General features: G+C 37.3%; 1 protein-coding gene across 1 annotated transcript in view; it reads left to right on the top strand.

Moving 5' to 3' along the window:
• Itga4 (integrin subunit alpha 4) overlaps positions 1-14,458 on the top strand; it is a 72,204-nt gene that overhangs the window by 38,678 nt on the left and 19,068 nt on the right. The window contains exons 16-17 of the mRNA XM_021155222.3: positions 5,998-6,147; positions 8,215-8,291. Coding sequence (XP_021010881.1) covers positions 5,998-6,147; positions 8,215-8,291 — 227 coding nt within the window. The remainder of the gene's footprint in view (positions 1-5,997; positions 6,148-8,214; positions 8,292-14,458) is intronic.

Below are 14,458 nucleotides of genomic sequence, written 5' to 3'. Positions count from 1 at the left end.
ACATTATCAGTGACTAAAAAAATAGCAATATCACTACCTTCATGCAGTTTCCATGCTAGTGGTAAGAAACAAAAGCATGCTGGGAAAGAAAGCTCCAGTATTCTACAAGATTATACAGATAAGGGAAAACAAGTGAAGGAATTGCCGAGGACAGGGGAGTGTGAGATGCTGGTTGGGAGGTGGACATAAGTAGGAACAATATACATAAAAGTAGGGCTCCTTTAGAAGGTGATATCTAAGGAAAGATTGAAGGATTGAGGATTTTTTTCCCCATGCAAAAAAAGCAAGGCTGTGGCCCCTAAGTTCACTGTATAGCAGCAATATGTATAAGACTTCTCAAACAATATGGTGGACTGTAGCTAGAGCTATTGACTGCACGGGCCTACAGAAGCTATGGAGATCTGCTGTTCGATCAAGTTCCTGCATGGTACATGTGTGGTTGGCTTAGGAACCATATTCTGAGAATCTCAGACAAAGGAGCAGAAGGTTCTGGGAGCCAGGTTTAAAATGCTTCAGGACAAGAAGATGGCAGGTTGGTTTGAGGGACAATGGAGAGTTGAGGTTGACTAACAAAAGTGAAGAGTGGGGGTGAAGGGAGAACACTTGCAGACAGACCTGAGGGTATCTGTGAGTTTTTCTCTAGTGAGCTGGAGATTCATGGTAGACATTTGAGCTGAGTATATGTGACTTCAGTATGAAAAGCACTCTGGCTACTGTGGAGAGAGGATTGATGGATCATAGGTTGCAAGCATTGACACAGAAAAGACTACTGATATCACCAAGGTCAGAGTGATGTTTCCATCAGAGGTGGTTGAAGACAGATTCTATGCCCTTTACTAACAGACACTATATCAGTCACCTGAAGGAGAGTCATCAAGACAAGTACAGAGTGGTTGGCCCCTAGCAACCAAATACATAATTTCTATAAGTTCAGAAAAAAATACTGCAAAAACAAAAAAAACAACTTTTACTTGGAGCATTCTATTGTTCAGTTGTTACCTTGCTGAGATGGAGACATATTTAACTTCTCAAATAAATATCAGTTAATCATGGGCATATACTAATCTATACTTGGAGAAGGGTAACAGGAAGACCTGTCACCATCAACATTCTGAAATCCAGTAATTCAGTACCTTACAATTAGACTTGTGTGATAGCTGAGGGGTGAAAGAGAAAAAAATCATATGGAAATAATTGAGAAAAGATAGGGTTATTTTTTTAGGGCCTGGTGAAAATGTGTGTGTGTGTGTGTGTGTGTGTGTTTGCGTGTTTGTGTGTGTGTGTGTGTGTGTGTGTGTGTGTGGCAGTGGTTGTATCTCTCAGCATATATTAAACATCAAAGTTTTTACGCTTTAATGAGATGATTTGTATGACATGTAAATGGTATGTCAATAAAGGCATTATTCTTAAAAGCATCTCCATAGGCTTCTCCAGTGCTAGTGACCTGGACCTCCTCCCTCTGTACTTGCCCATGAATGTGTGAAAATAATTATCCCCACACATCTATGTGGATTCATGCTTGATAGACCGTGACAGAAGTACTAACATAGCCTTGTATCTTTTGACTCTTCGTGTGCAGAATGGATGCGTTAGTAAATATCTTCAAATGTTTATGGCTGACTAACTTCATATTTTGACCAGATCTATTTAAAATATTTTTTCCAGTACTTAAGTAAAATGAGAATATGTGAACCTGCAGTTTAGTTGTCAACTTGGTCAGACCTACAGAGATCTATGAAAGAAAAAGAATACAAAGTTTGGCTAATTTTAGGCACACACTGCCTTAGTCGGAGTTTCTATTCCTGCACCAAACATCATGACCAAGAAGCAGTTGGGGAGAAAAGGTTTCATTCAGCTTACATTTCCACATTTATGTTCATCACTAAAGGAAGTCAGGACTGGAACTCAAGCAGATGAGGAATCAGGAGCTGATGCAGAGGCCATGGAGGGATGTTACTTACTGGCCTGATTGCTCAGCTTGCTCTCTTATAGAACCCAAGACTACCAGCCCAGAGATGGTCCCACCCACAAGGGGACCTCTCCCTCTTGATCAATAATTGAGAAAATGCCTTACAGCTGGATCTCATGGAGGCATTTCCTCACCTAAAGCTCCTTTCTCTGTAATAACTTCAGCCTGTGTCAAGTTGACACCCAAAACTAGCCAGTACACAAGCTAATCTGGATTCTTGTGGATACTATTTTATGAAAATTCAGATAAAAACATGGCATAGAATTTTCATTATGTTTAACATAATAGCATATGACATTTCATAAATACACTTCTAAGCAAATTCATGTTATTCCTGTCAAATACTTACTCAGTAACTCTAAGGTATTTTTTAATGTTTTAGTTTCTGTCTTTAGGTAGAGCTGATTGAATTAAACAAGTAGTGTGTGTGTGTGTGTGTGTGTGTGTGTATGTTTACAAAAGCACATGTACATTCCTTATATTATGAGAAAAGCATAATTAATAGGTAATTGGGATAATGGAAGTAATGTACACCGGATGTAGAGAAGACCTCGTGGAAAATTAGTATGAATTAGATGCTATGTGATTTGGTCAATGCAAGCTTGTTGAGAAGAATGAAAATAGTGGACAGGTAGAGGGATATTCAGTGGCTGTCTAGTTCCTGTGCCCAGGGAATAATTTAATCAAGTTTGCTATTGTAATACTCAGGGCTTCAAGCTGTTTCACTTTCACAAGTTGATAACTTGGGATTTGGGCTTTGATTTGCAGCATTCCTATATGGTCAAGGTTTCCTGTTGAGATGATCATTTGCCAAGTAATTTTAAAAAGATCATCTGTAGATAAAAGAATAAAAAACGTATTCTGGAATCTTGAACACTGTAGCTCAGGCTCCAGCTCTTTCAGATGCTGTTATCACTATAAGTCTAATACTCACTACAACACCATTTTCTACTTAATGTTCTCTGAGTGACAAAAAGTCCCACTTTTCTATGCCTCCATGTTTCTCCACATTTATTAAAGTAAATCTCAGTGTTTGATTGGTTATCCAATATAGCTACATTTCAATATATATATATATATATTTATATATATACATACACACACACACACACATATATATGTGTGTATATATATACATGGTTATAACATCTGGGCATTTTGCACACACCATGTGACCTGACCATCCCTACAGTATGTAGACATCATCACTATCATTGCCACTGTCATTTTCAGATAATGTAACAAAACATAAATAACCGGGCCAATGTTATACAGATAGAAATGGGCTTGTTATGCGGTCTCTAGCTCTAGTCTTCTTCAAGCAAATTATTCAGTTGAGAGAAGAGGTAGTTTAACTAGAAGTTTATTTAACAAAGCAAATCAAAGTATTTACTCCAAAGAGAGATCTGAGGACGTTTCCCCCAGACGGTTCTTAAGGGTAAAATGAGTAACTCTTTTCCCATCACACATCATGGTGGACCAGAAATGCCACTCAGGATCTTCTACATTTTCCCATGACCTTCTAAAAGGCACGATTCAATATCGAAACCATGACATAAATGACATTATAAGGAAGCTAAGGCCCTTTCAAGATAACTCTTTATTAGTGCACATGTCCAGGAAAATGCCCAGGAATCCTAGTTCTATACAATAACAACCTATCTCTATCATAAAGTGAATTTTAATGTCAGGAGGCATAGCTATGATAATTTAGCTATCATATCACACATCTAAATCCTGTTTTAGATAGCTGGAGGATCCCATGATTGTTTGTTCAAGGTTTTTTTAAATTGAGGTCTTATCATGAAAGCTGGGGCCATGGTTTTGCATACTTTTTCCAGTTCTACAAACAGTTCTACTTCTCAGATTCTACCTAACAGACTCAAGATTTAAACTCCAATTTTCCACCTTTATAACAAGATATTTTTAAGCACGACATAGCAATATCCATTATGTGAGTAGAAGAAGCAGTTGTAGTTTTGTAAAGGATGTTGAATAAATACAATTATTTAGTATTTGCCACCTTTATAAATTTATTAGATTGATTTTCATATCTGAATAACACAGCAATAATCTGCAATAGATTTCTGGCTTATAGAGATCCCTTACCAAGACAAGCTAACCCCTTGCTGTGCATAATGAATGCACCAAAGTTCTCAGTTATTGAGTAGGTGGCATTACTCCATCTGAATGTCCACAGCCCACCTAACCCCAGCTTTTCTGTATGTGTGTCTCTGTGTCTATTCCTTCTTTCCATCACTGGACCAGTTATGTCTATCCTTAGAGCCATTCAAGGATGTGGCAGGTTAAAATTTTTGACTGTCTTGGGTGCAAATAATTGAGTTTCTTTGATAGCCCAGAAGAAACTTGTTGAATGCATTTATTAAAATGGAACTTGTAAATTGAAGAACATAGGAAGGTTGAGTCAATCTGAGCTTGACAGTTAAATGGTGCAGATGACAGGACACCAAACATCTGTGCTTGTTTCTTCAGATTACCTCTAGATAGAGTAACAATTCTAACATGAAGGAAAATGAAGACTGTAGATTTTCTAAACTGGTCCTTGTGTTTGTGGACTTCATTTATGGAGCATAACCTGCCCTCTCAAATTCTGAGGTTATTTTCATTTATGCTTTTGTTGTGCTTAGCAACATGCTTGTATGCATTGGTCTTTAACATATTTTATTTCATGAAGTGCTCAGTTGACTTCTGTTATAAAAGCTCAGATGTTGCTTTATTAGTAAAGATCCCATTACCTCCCCAGACAAGGAATAAAGGGAAATCTGTCTTTCTAGTGAGTCGTGAGCAAGCAATACCATGCTGTGTACCTTACCCCCTCCCATGCATGTGTTTTCAATTTGAGAATAACTTTTGGATATACTGTAGTGCTGATTTAATTGAATCCTGAATGCTTTCAGGTTGTTTCCACTTGATTAAATTGTTTCCGCTTGTACCATATGTCAGGAAATAAGTTTTGACGATAGAATGACATGATTTTAATGAAGAGATTAGTAAATAATAAAATGCAAATATAATTTTAAAACATTCTAAGTTTGTGGGAAATATTCCTAGAGGAAATAAAACAAATGCATGCTTGCAGAAATTAAGATTAAAATGTAAGAACTGATAATGTATTGGAGTAAGCACACGTTTGCCATTGGAAATGTAGTAAAATGAATGTTAAAACCCTAATCATCCAACAGTGTATTTTTGACCATGTAGCTATAAGAGTAGGCACAGGAAATGCTATGTAGAGATCAGGAAGCCACTACATATAAAAGAACTGTTTTCAAAGCAAAATATTTTGTAATGGCTACCACTGCTGTGTTATTGGTAAATGAACCTATAAACACTTTGTGTGTGTGTAAATCATAATAGCATAGCAAACAAGAAAACTGTCACAATAAGGAAATTCAATAAACTTAGAAATGCAATGCTAACATTATTCCTGTATTTCTAGTCATGGTGTTATATAATATAAAGGGAAAATGTCATTATGATAAATAAATAAAAAACTCGAAAATTTCATAATAAATATGAAGTTGAATGAATCAAACTGAGTACAAAGTGTTCAAAGAGATTTACAGAAATCTTATTGAGCGACATTATTTTCCTATAAGCATATAAGGGGCTATTAAGTGAAACAGAAGTGTTAAGGAAAACTTTGAAATTATTTATTGAGTATGTAAATGAAAAATGTGCATATTATAATACCAATATACAAGAATTATACAAAATATCATGGAAGGGAAAGTGCTGAAATTCCACCCTCTGCAAATACCATCAGATATATGGTAATAGTTTTTCATTTCATACTCTGTCCTGTCACAAGCCACAGGGACGTTTCTGTAGTGCACAAAGAACATACACTTCAATTTTTGTAAAAGTAATTCTGCTAAAATGTGGATTTGTGTGTGTGTGTCTTTTTTTTTTTTTTTTTTTACCCTTTAGAAGGAAAGGATTTTGTGAAACTTTTTTTATTCATGTTACCTGCTTTTATTTGTACACACTATTTTCAATTCCCTTAGAAAGACGTGCGAGACATCCTTACCCCCATTCATGTAGAGGCCACATACCACCTTGGGCATCATGTGATCACCAAACGAAACACTGAGGAATTTCCACCACTCCAGCCGATCCTTCAGCAGAAGAAAGAAAAAGACGTTATTAGAAAAACGGTTGAGTATTTTCTTGTATTTAAAACATAAGTAAAGAATTTTTCAAATAGGACAAAATTAATTGAAATGTACCTGAATTGTTCAGAAATTTTTATAAGCATTAATGAAAATAAATTTAAGATTTCTCTCTCTCTCTCTCTCTCTCTCTCTCTCTCTCTCTCTCTCTCTCTCTCTCTCTGTGTGTGTGTGTGTTTAATAATTCCTTCGGGATGTTCAGTTGAATATGTTTATACTTGCATTTAGTCACATGAGTGCCTTCCTATATGTAAATGTTTATGTAGAGTATATGTAAGTTTTTCTCTCCTTGAAGAAATTAATTTCTCAAGAGAAGCCACAGTAGGCGTTGGTTGTGCTAAGAGTCAGTTATTCAATGCCATTCCATGTTCTCTTCCCTGTTCCATGCACCCGCTGGTCTGTTCCATGCACCCACTGGTCTTCCCCTTTCCTTGCACCCACTCTCCCCCCTGTTCCATGCATCCACTGGTCTTCCCTGTTCTGTACTCCTGCTGGTCCTCCCCATTCTTGCATGCTCTGGCCCTCCTTTATTTATCCCCTTTTTTTTTCTTGTCTCTCCCTGGCTATAGAGCCACTCTGAATTTTTAGTTCTCCAGCTGAATTTCTGTCACATATAAACACATTTACTGTGTGACAAAATTTCTCTTTTAAAAATTCTTTTATATGTTTATAGCCTCATCTTAGTAACAACTGCCTATTAAGATGATCCCTGCCTTCTGGCCAGTGAACTGTTATTCATTTCCTAAATTGTTCTGTTCTGGAGTATTTTGGGTTTCCTTGACAATGTATTTGCTCATGCAGTCCCAGTGTTGAGACCTTAACTGTCTACCAACGTAGTCCCAGTTAACAGTTTGCACTGGGGTACAGTCAAAAGGCCCTCACTAAAGCAAGCACTAATGGCAGACAGAATGTAAAACGTGAAAGGGACCGTCCAAGATCTAGTTCACATCCTGTCCAAGCAAAACTGCTTTACATCATGTAAGCAGACCTAAGCTCTTAATCACTGCTGCCTAGTCTAAGATAATTGATCAAATTAACATAATAACTTAAGAGCAAATTTCTCCATTCTTATGTGAAATTATGAGAGTGAGTTGGGATTTTTAAAGATTTTTCTATTGAACTGCAGCTTTCATTATCACTTACTTTCCAATGCCTTCAATATTTTTAAATACCAATACTGTAAACACACAAGAAAAATATTAGCAATTTGTAATCGATATTTTGGTTTTTAGACCCATGTGCTCTCCAATTAGGAATAATAGAATGAAAATCATACTGACTTTGCTGAATCCTTTGGTGGACTATTTATACTTCAGCTTCCCCATGTGGGTGGACTAAGCTCTGTTATGTCACATGACTATTCACTTCCCACTTTCTGTGTCTTGTTTCTTTCTTCACTCTCTAGATCCCCCTTCTTAAAAAAAAAATATTTCCTCTTGCCACCTATTCCTATTGTGCTGAGCTATTTTAATTTTTTTATTTATTTGCTTTTACATAGTGTATACTTCACATTTTCCGGAGATATACATGCAAACCCCATAGTATACGTGGATCCTTTTAAATGATTAGAGCTTAATAAATTGAACAAACTTCACAACAGGCTACCATTTAATTTTGTTCAATGTTTCCACAAAGTTTTGCCTCTCAGCTTCTACATATAGATGTAATAAGTCGCTGCCCACCCCATGCCAAAGTAAAGTAGATGTTTTATTTTTACATAATGAATTTGATCAGAATGTAGCAGGAGAAAGTTGTGGAAAGGAAGATTAGGAATATATTTGCAGCTAATATTATAAATATCTGTATAGTGTCTTTAATATAATTTCTCAAAGCTTATTTGACTTAACAAATTTTGGCCTTAAATCCACCAGAAGAATTGAGTTTCTATAGCTCTGAAACTATGTATTTGAACCTCCTGACTAATTCTCAGATTGAACCTTGGGGATGCATAAGTTGTAATTTAATGTGTGACTTTTATTTTTGTCAAGCACAGGTGCCGCATTCTTTAAATACATAGGAATTAAAATAAACGTTGTCATGTTTTATTTCCAGATAAACTTTGCAAGGTTTTGTGCCTATGAAAATTGCTCTGCTGATCTCCAAGTTTCTGCAAAAGTTGGATTTTTGAAGTAAGTATAGTTTACTCTGCTTTTCATCAAAAGAACAAAAAGGGTAAATGCATGTGGGTTCTAGTAACAGAGGGTCTCACCCTCGAATGTCAGCATCATTTAAAAATTTGCTAAATAATAATGTTTTGCTGTGAGGGACTGAGTGATGCTTATATCACTCATTTTACATGTAAAATGAATGATCAAATATATATATATATATATATATATATATATATATATATATATGCATTACCATCTTTTAAAGTATGAAAGCGTATGAGCATCCCTAAGATTTTATGAAGTCTGCTTTAAGTCTTTTGTTATAACTTAGAAGGTATTTCAGGATTTAACTGTGCCTTGAGATATCATTATCACAGTCATAACTATATTTTAACATTTTAAAGGCCTGGTAATAAGAGTTTAGCTGGAAAAAAATAAACTTTACTACACAATGGTTAGTATACTTTCTGGCTAGAAAATGGGTTATGAAATTCAAACTGATATGCAAAATACTATATTTTGACAAATTTGAAAAAGAATAAACTAACTTGTTCTAAATTCATAGCATGATAGAGTAAGAAGAAAATACAATGTGCTTAGAATAGCATCTGGCATAGAGGAAGAACTAGGTAAATAGGAATGTCTACTGTTACTTTATAATGGAAAAAAACTGCAATTATGTATCATGTAGAGGTTTCCTACATTCAATTTGCTTTGCACATCTATAGACACTGGGAAATGAAAAAAGGTTAAGGATACAGAGTGACCAGGAGCAAGAATGAGAAACTGGATTAGAAGGCGGGACATAAGCAAACCATGGAACTATCTAGTTTTATGTCAACACAAGGAAGAGCACTGGGGAAAAGGAAGTGCCAATAGATAATGCCTCCACAAGACTGGCCTACAGGAAAGCTTGCGAAGAATTCCTTCATTGACTGGTTGATTTGGCAAGGCTTAGCCAGTGTGGACAAGCGCTGTCCCTGGGCTGGCTGGTGGTCCTGGATTCTACAAGAAAACAGGCTGCACAAAGTCTCTTTTTCATAGCCTCTGCATCAGCTCCTGCCTCAAGGTTCTTGTCTGGAGTTCCCTGGATGATGGACTACAAGCTATAAGAGAAAATCAATCCTTTCTTCCCCAAGTTGATTTTGGTCATGATGTTTTATCACAGCAATAGGAATCTTACCTAAGAAAATGGAGCTTTGGTACATAGCTCCTTACTTGAAAATCACTCTCAATATCACATTTTGAATTCCCTCTACACAGGAGAGATGGCATAGGGATGAGAAATGTAAATTTTACAGGATGAACAATGAGATAAATGACTCAAACATTGAGAGTCATTTTATTCAAGGAGCTTAAAAGCAGTAGAATTCTTCTCAGTCAGGCAATGTTAGCGTAGCCATGGGTATCTACAGTTCAGAGGCAAGGAGCCCTCCCTTGACTGGTAAAGGAACTTAGTGCTTACAAAGGATTCAGTTGGCTCACTCAGGTAATTGAGTACCTGCTTTGTATATCAGAGCATGGTGTGACTTTGTGGGTCTATTAGTTTGAGAATATATAATTTTCCATTTGAGTATTTTTTCTAAGATATGTAGGATTTTGGTTTATCAAGAGACTTTGATAAAAAGTCGTTGTGCAGGTGCATGTGTAGAGAGGGAGATTTGCGAAACCATAGATGAAGTGATTCCATGTGCTTGCATTTTGGGTTCTCTGTATCTTCCTGCTCCTCCTTCATTGCTAATCTTCATGAGAAATGAGATTTCCTCCTCCTCCTCCTCCTCCTCCTCTTCTTCATCTTCATCTTCTTCTTCTTCTTCTTCTTCTTCTTCTTCTTCTTCTTCTTCTTCTTCTTCTTCTTCTTCTTCTTCTTCTTTCTCTCTCTCTCTCTGTCTCTCTCTCTCTGTCTCTGTCTCTGTCTCTTTCTCTCTCCTTTTTTAGATAACTTCTACAATCATAGGTTTCCATTTGGCCTTTCAATTTTTTTTTTTTTTTTTTTTTTTTTTTTAGTGCTAGCCCTCCTGTACCCTTTCCTCTTATCCCTGCCTTGTTTTACCCTTCCTACTCCATTATTTTCTACAAGACTTTATTACTCTGAAACCAGGCAAGTAATGCAGTGGTGACTTCCACGTGGGAGGTCAAGCTGATCAGATTCAACTTGGCTCAACTCTAACTTCTACTGCTTTACCCAAAAGGTCGCCTTAAGAGAAGCCTATGAACCTCCTCTTTCCTTGCTATAAAATAGTAGAAATTACGTCTTCTCTATTGGATGTTAAATTTTTTAAAATGCACTTATTACAAGTGATTAGCTCAAAACCTGATACCTTTAAAAGGTACTACTGTTTTTAGAATCATATACATTCCAGTGCAAAGCAGTACGCACCAGTACCTTTGCATCATTTTGAAAAGTTACAAACTATTTCTGTGAGGCTAATGATAACTTATTTGGGGGATGTGCAAATGAGAACTCATCTAATTAAGTTTTCAGAGCCACGGTGAAAGCTTTTGACTGTGTTTTGAGTAAGTTATTCTGTGTCAGACAAAAATACAACATCTCTGCATGTAGGTGTCTTCTCTCCTTTCTCAGTAACCGTCTGCAAATTGGGGCCATATGTTGTAAGCCTTCTTCTGGCTGTAACTCTGCTGGCACTAATGGTATTATGTGTCCCAGATCTAGAAGCCTGTTTTATGTAAATGCATTTACTCCGTAAGGAACATGAATTTCTGAAGCCTGCAATAATAAACCACTCGGGTTTGACAAGCAGTCCTGATTCCCACTCCCGCCTGGTTCCATTAGGCTGAGGCCTCCTTCTATGTGTCCAACCTCCTGGGACAGTGAGCCAACCAGAATTCCCACAGAAACATAACAGTGAGCAAACATGTTATCATAATCACAAGAATAATAGGTATTAGGCAACAAGAAGGAATCTGCAGTCAGACCTTTCATATGGATCAGGAAATAAATTACCTTACTCTTCTATGTTCATGTTTCTAGAATTAGTGATAAAAACTCCTCTGACTGCTTTCATAACAGTTAGGACTACTTTTAACTTCATGTAACAAGAATTTGACTAATCCTGACTTACAGAAATATATATGTGGCATAATATTTGCATGGAAATGGTAGTTGTGGGTCTGTTATACAGCCAGAAAGCCTGCATATATGGTTGTCTTTTATGTTCTTTTGGTTTTTTATTTATGATTATAATATTTTAGTGCTAACATTCCCATAAAGGAAGTGGATGCAAGAACAAGAGTGTGTTTGTTTGCTTTGTGGTTTTTTTTTTTTTTTTTGAAAGCTTTTCAGAAAAAATATCCCTTCTCATGCTTACTCTAACTTGACATTCCCCTGAGTCCGTCACTGTGCAGGGAGAATGGAGTCCTTGTGGTCATGTTAGCTATCAGGCTTCATTCCCCAAAGCTGAACTAAATGCTCATCTTCTGCAACATCAAAGAAATGCTGCCCACTCCCTGAATAATCTGGGGTTCTGGTAGCATCAAGTGGGGAACTCTGAGTAGACAGTAAGTTGTGAATGGCACCTGGCTCCATGCACTTAACTCTTCAACAGGCTAATCTAATACAACTGTCCTTTGTAAAATAAAAGCCTCACTGACCTCCCGAAGCAGGCGAAGAATGAAGTTCATGCTTCTATACTAACCTGCACTCACTTCCTGCCCAGCTTCCTAATCCAAGTTCCTTTTCAATTCTCTCCTTGAACTTTTATTCAACAAAGTCAGATGATAGTAAAGAAGAAGAAAAGAAGATGAAATTCAACTTTGGACTGGAGGCCAGTTGCTGAAGGCTTCTCTTTTGTCAAATAATTCTGCTGTGTGTCTTTGAGCATTAAGCTGTGCTAACCATTCACATTTTATTTTGCTCCGTTGTCTTTTCCCCCGTTGTGTATTTCTTTCCTTCCTTCCTTCCTGCCTGCCTTCTTCCCTTCCTTTTTTGTCCCTACCATTCTGATCAAAAGTAAGTAAGCTTCAGAGACCAAATTTATTGCACCAAGAAAGAATATATTGACGAAGCTAAGGTTTTGTGAACGTCTTATAAAATCCAGTCATGTTCACTGAGAGAAAATGTAGAACCTGGTGTAACAGCTTTCTCGTTTCCTCATTCACTTATTAAGTTATGGTTCCATGTGTGCACAGTACCTGGTTTGTGTCAGTTATGTGGACTCTAAGCAGCTTTGTAAATTTCAAGCTTGAATTATGCATGTTTTAATGAAGAATGAACTGTAAGTCCCAGGGAAGCCGCTGGTTCAGTCATGCCACTGGTCCAGATGTGCAGCTGGTTCTCCTTCATGGTATGTAGGATGCTGGCTGGTGTCTTTTCAATAGCTTCTTCTTAAAGAAGATGTATAGAAAGGTGTACTTTTAAGAATCATGGAGTTGGGATTGTGGTAATTGTGCAAAATAGCTTAAAATGGAAAGTAAACCAGGAGTCTTGCTGACAACAGGAGCCTGGTGCCGCTCTGATCGGCTGCTGTCTCAGAAGCTGGCTGCGGATGCCACGCTGCCACCTTCTGTTGCCTGTCGAAGTGCCAACTTCTTTCCCAAAGGTGTTCAGTGACTAATGCTTTGGTTCCAAGCCAGAATATTTTATAAACGTCTATTTCTAAGCAGCTCTTGTACAAGTCTTAATTAAACTTTAATGTCAAACTGAAGTTTACTTTTAGAGAACCTTGAAAGTCCCTTCGGTCGTAACTGGATGATAGAACGGTAGGGAAAAGGCAGCGTGGCTCTCTTCTCACCATTTAACAAGCGCTGCCAAGGAGAAGCCTGCTGACTAAGTCCAAAGGCTCACAACATGAGCAAACCACACCACCTCCTTCGTGCTGGGGTAGCTCATGACCACTCCATCAAGTACCTCCAGGATGAGATGGTAGCCAGGGTCTAGAATGAGTACTTTGTTATTTATTATTCATTTGTTGCACAGCTTCTCAAATTCAAGGCTCAGAAAAGAGAATTGGTTCACATAGGGTATCCTTTATTTCTCTCTCTTCTTTTCTACAGGGTGCTACAGGGGAGGTTAAAGGCTTGGGGCTGAATTACTTTCTCTACTTCTACATGGATTCTAAGGGAAAAGCCTGTAGCTTCTGCCAGCTGAGATTAAGGACCCTCTGTTGATCTCAGAATGGATCCAGGCATGTCGATGCATACCTGTAATCACAGCACGCCAGAGCATGGGATGGGATTACAAGTACAAGGCCTGCCTGGCCTACATATAGCATGACTCTAGTCCAAAACCCAGACAACACAAAACAAAATCCAACAGCAAAGATAATGGATTTTAGTTGTCTAGTAATACCACATGTTGCTTGTTAATTTGAAAGTTTTCATCAGTCATGTGGGCTGTATAGCAGGAGCCACCACAATGGTTTTTATAACGAGACAGTTTCAATTTCTTGGAAAAAATGCACTCAGTCTCAGTTGCTCATCTGTACCAGTAGTGCAAAAGTGAGAATGGCTAGACTCAATAAAACTTTATTTATAAAAACAAAGGAATGATTTACGTTCAGGCAGGAGTTTCCAGATGCCTACTCTATTGGCCTGACTGCTTTTCCTGTGGCATTCACTTAGTATAGCATTTTTTCTAGGTTAAAACACACCATCTTATAGTATAATTTGTTATTTACTTTGCATAATGTATAATCTTGTATTTTAAAAAATGTTTTTATGAGATAAACAGAGATACAGGGAGAAAAGATAGGAGGAATGCAAAGGGATATACACAGAACAACTACATGTATGTATTCAACATGAGACTATTATAGTTCTACATGGGAAATGACTAAAATCCTACTTACCACTGACTGGGCAAAGAAGAAGACAAGTGACTAACTAGGGTGGAGCACAGACATAAGTGACAAGCAATTTGCAAACACCGATTGAAACTAATTTCACAAAGTTTAAATAAAAGAAACTACATTCAAAATCACAGCTACCAAGGATTGCATCTAATTACATTTGTATGAGATTCAACACTGGATAAAACTCAAGTGTGGGTTTCAGAAGTCAGTGGTCATTTAGTGAATTGTTCATGTATACAGTGTCTTTCCTTGGTTGGCACACCAGCCTCTGACATGTATTCAGTTAACCACAGTTAATAAGTTGCATCTTAGGATGCTTGCTTCCTTCTGTACAAACAGCTTTGAAATGGGAAACGATTTGAATAACAGGAGCAA

This window comes from Mus caroli, unplaced genomic scaffold (assembly GCF_978045245.1).
Source record: "Mus caroli unplaced genomic scaffold, Mus_caroli_1 scaffold_2, whole genome shotgun sequence".
Lineage (NCBI taxonomy): Eukaryota > Metazoa > Chordata > Mammalia > Rodentia > Muridae > Mus > Mus caroli.
This window is presented reverse-complemented; position numbering and strand designations above follow the sequence as displayed.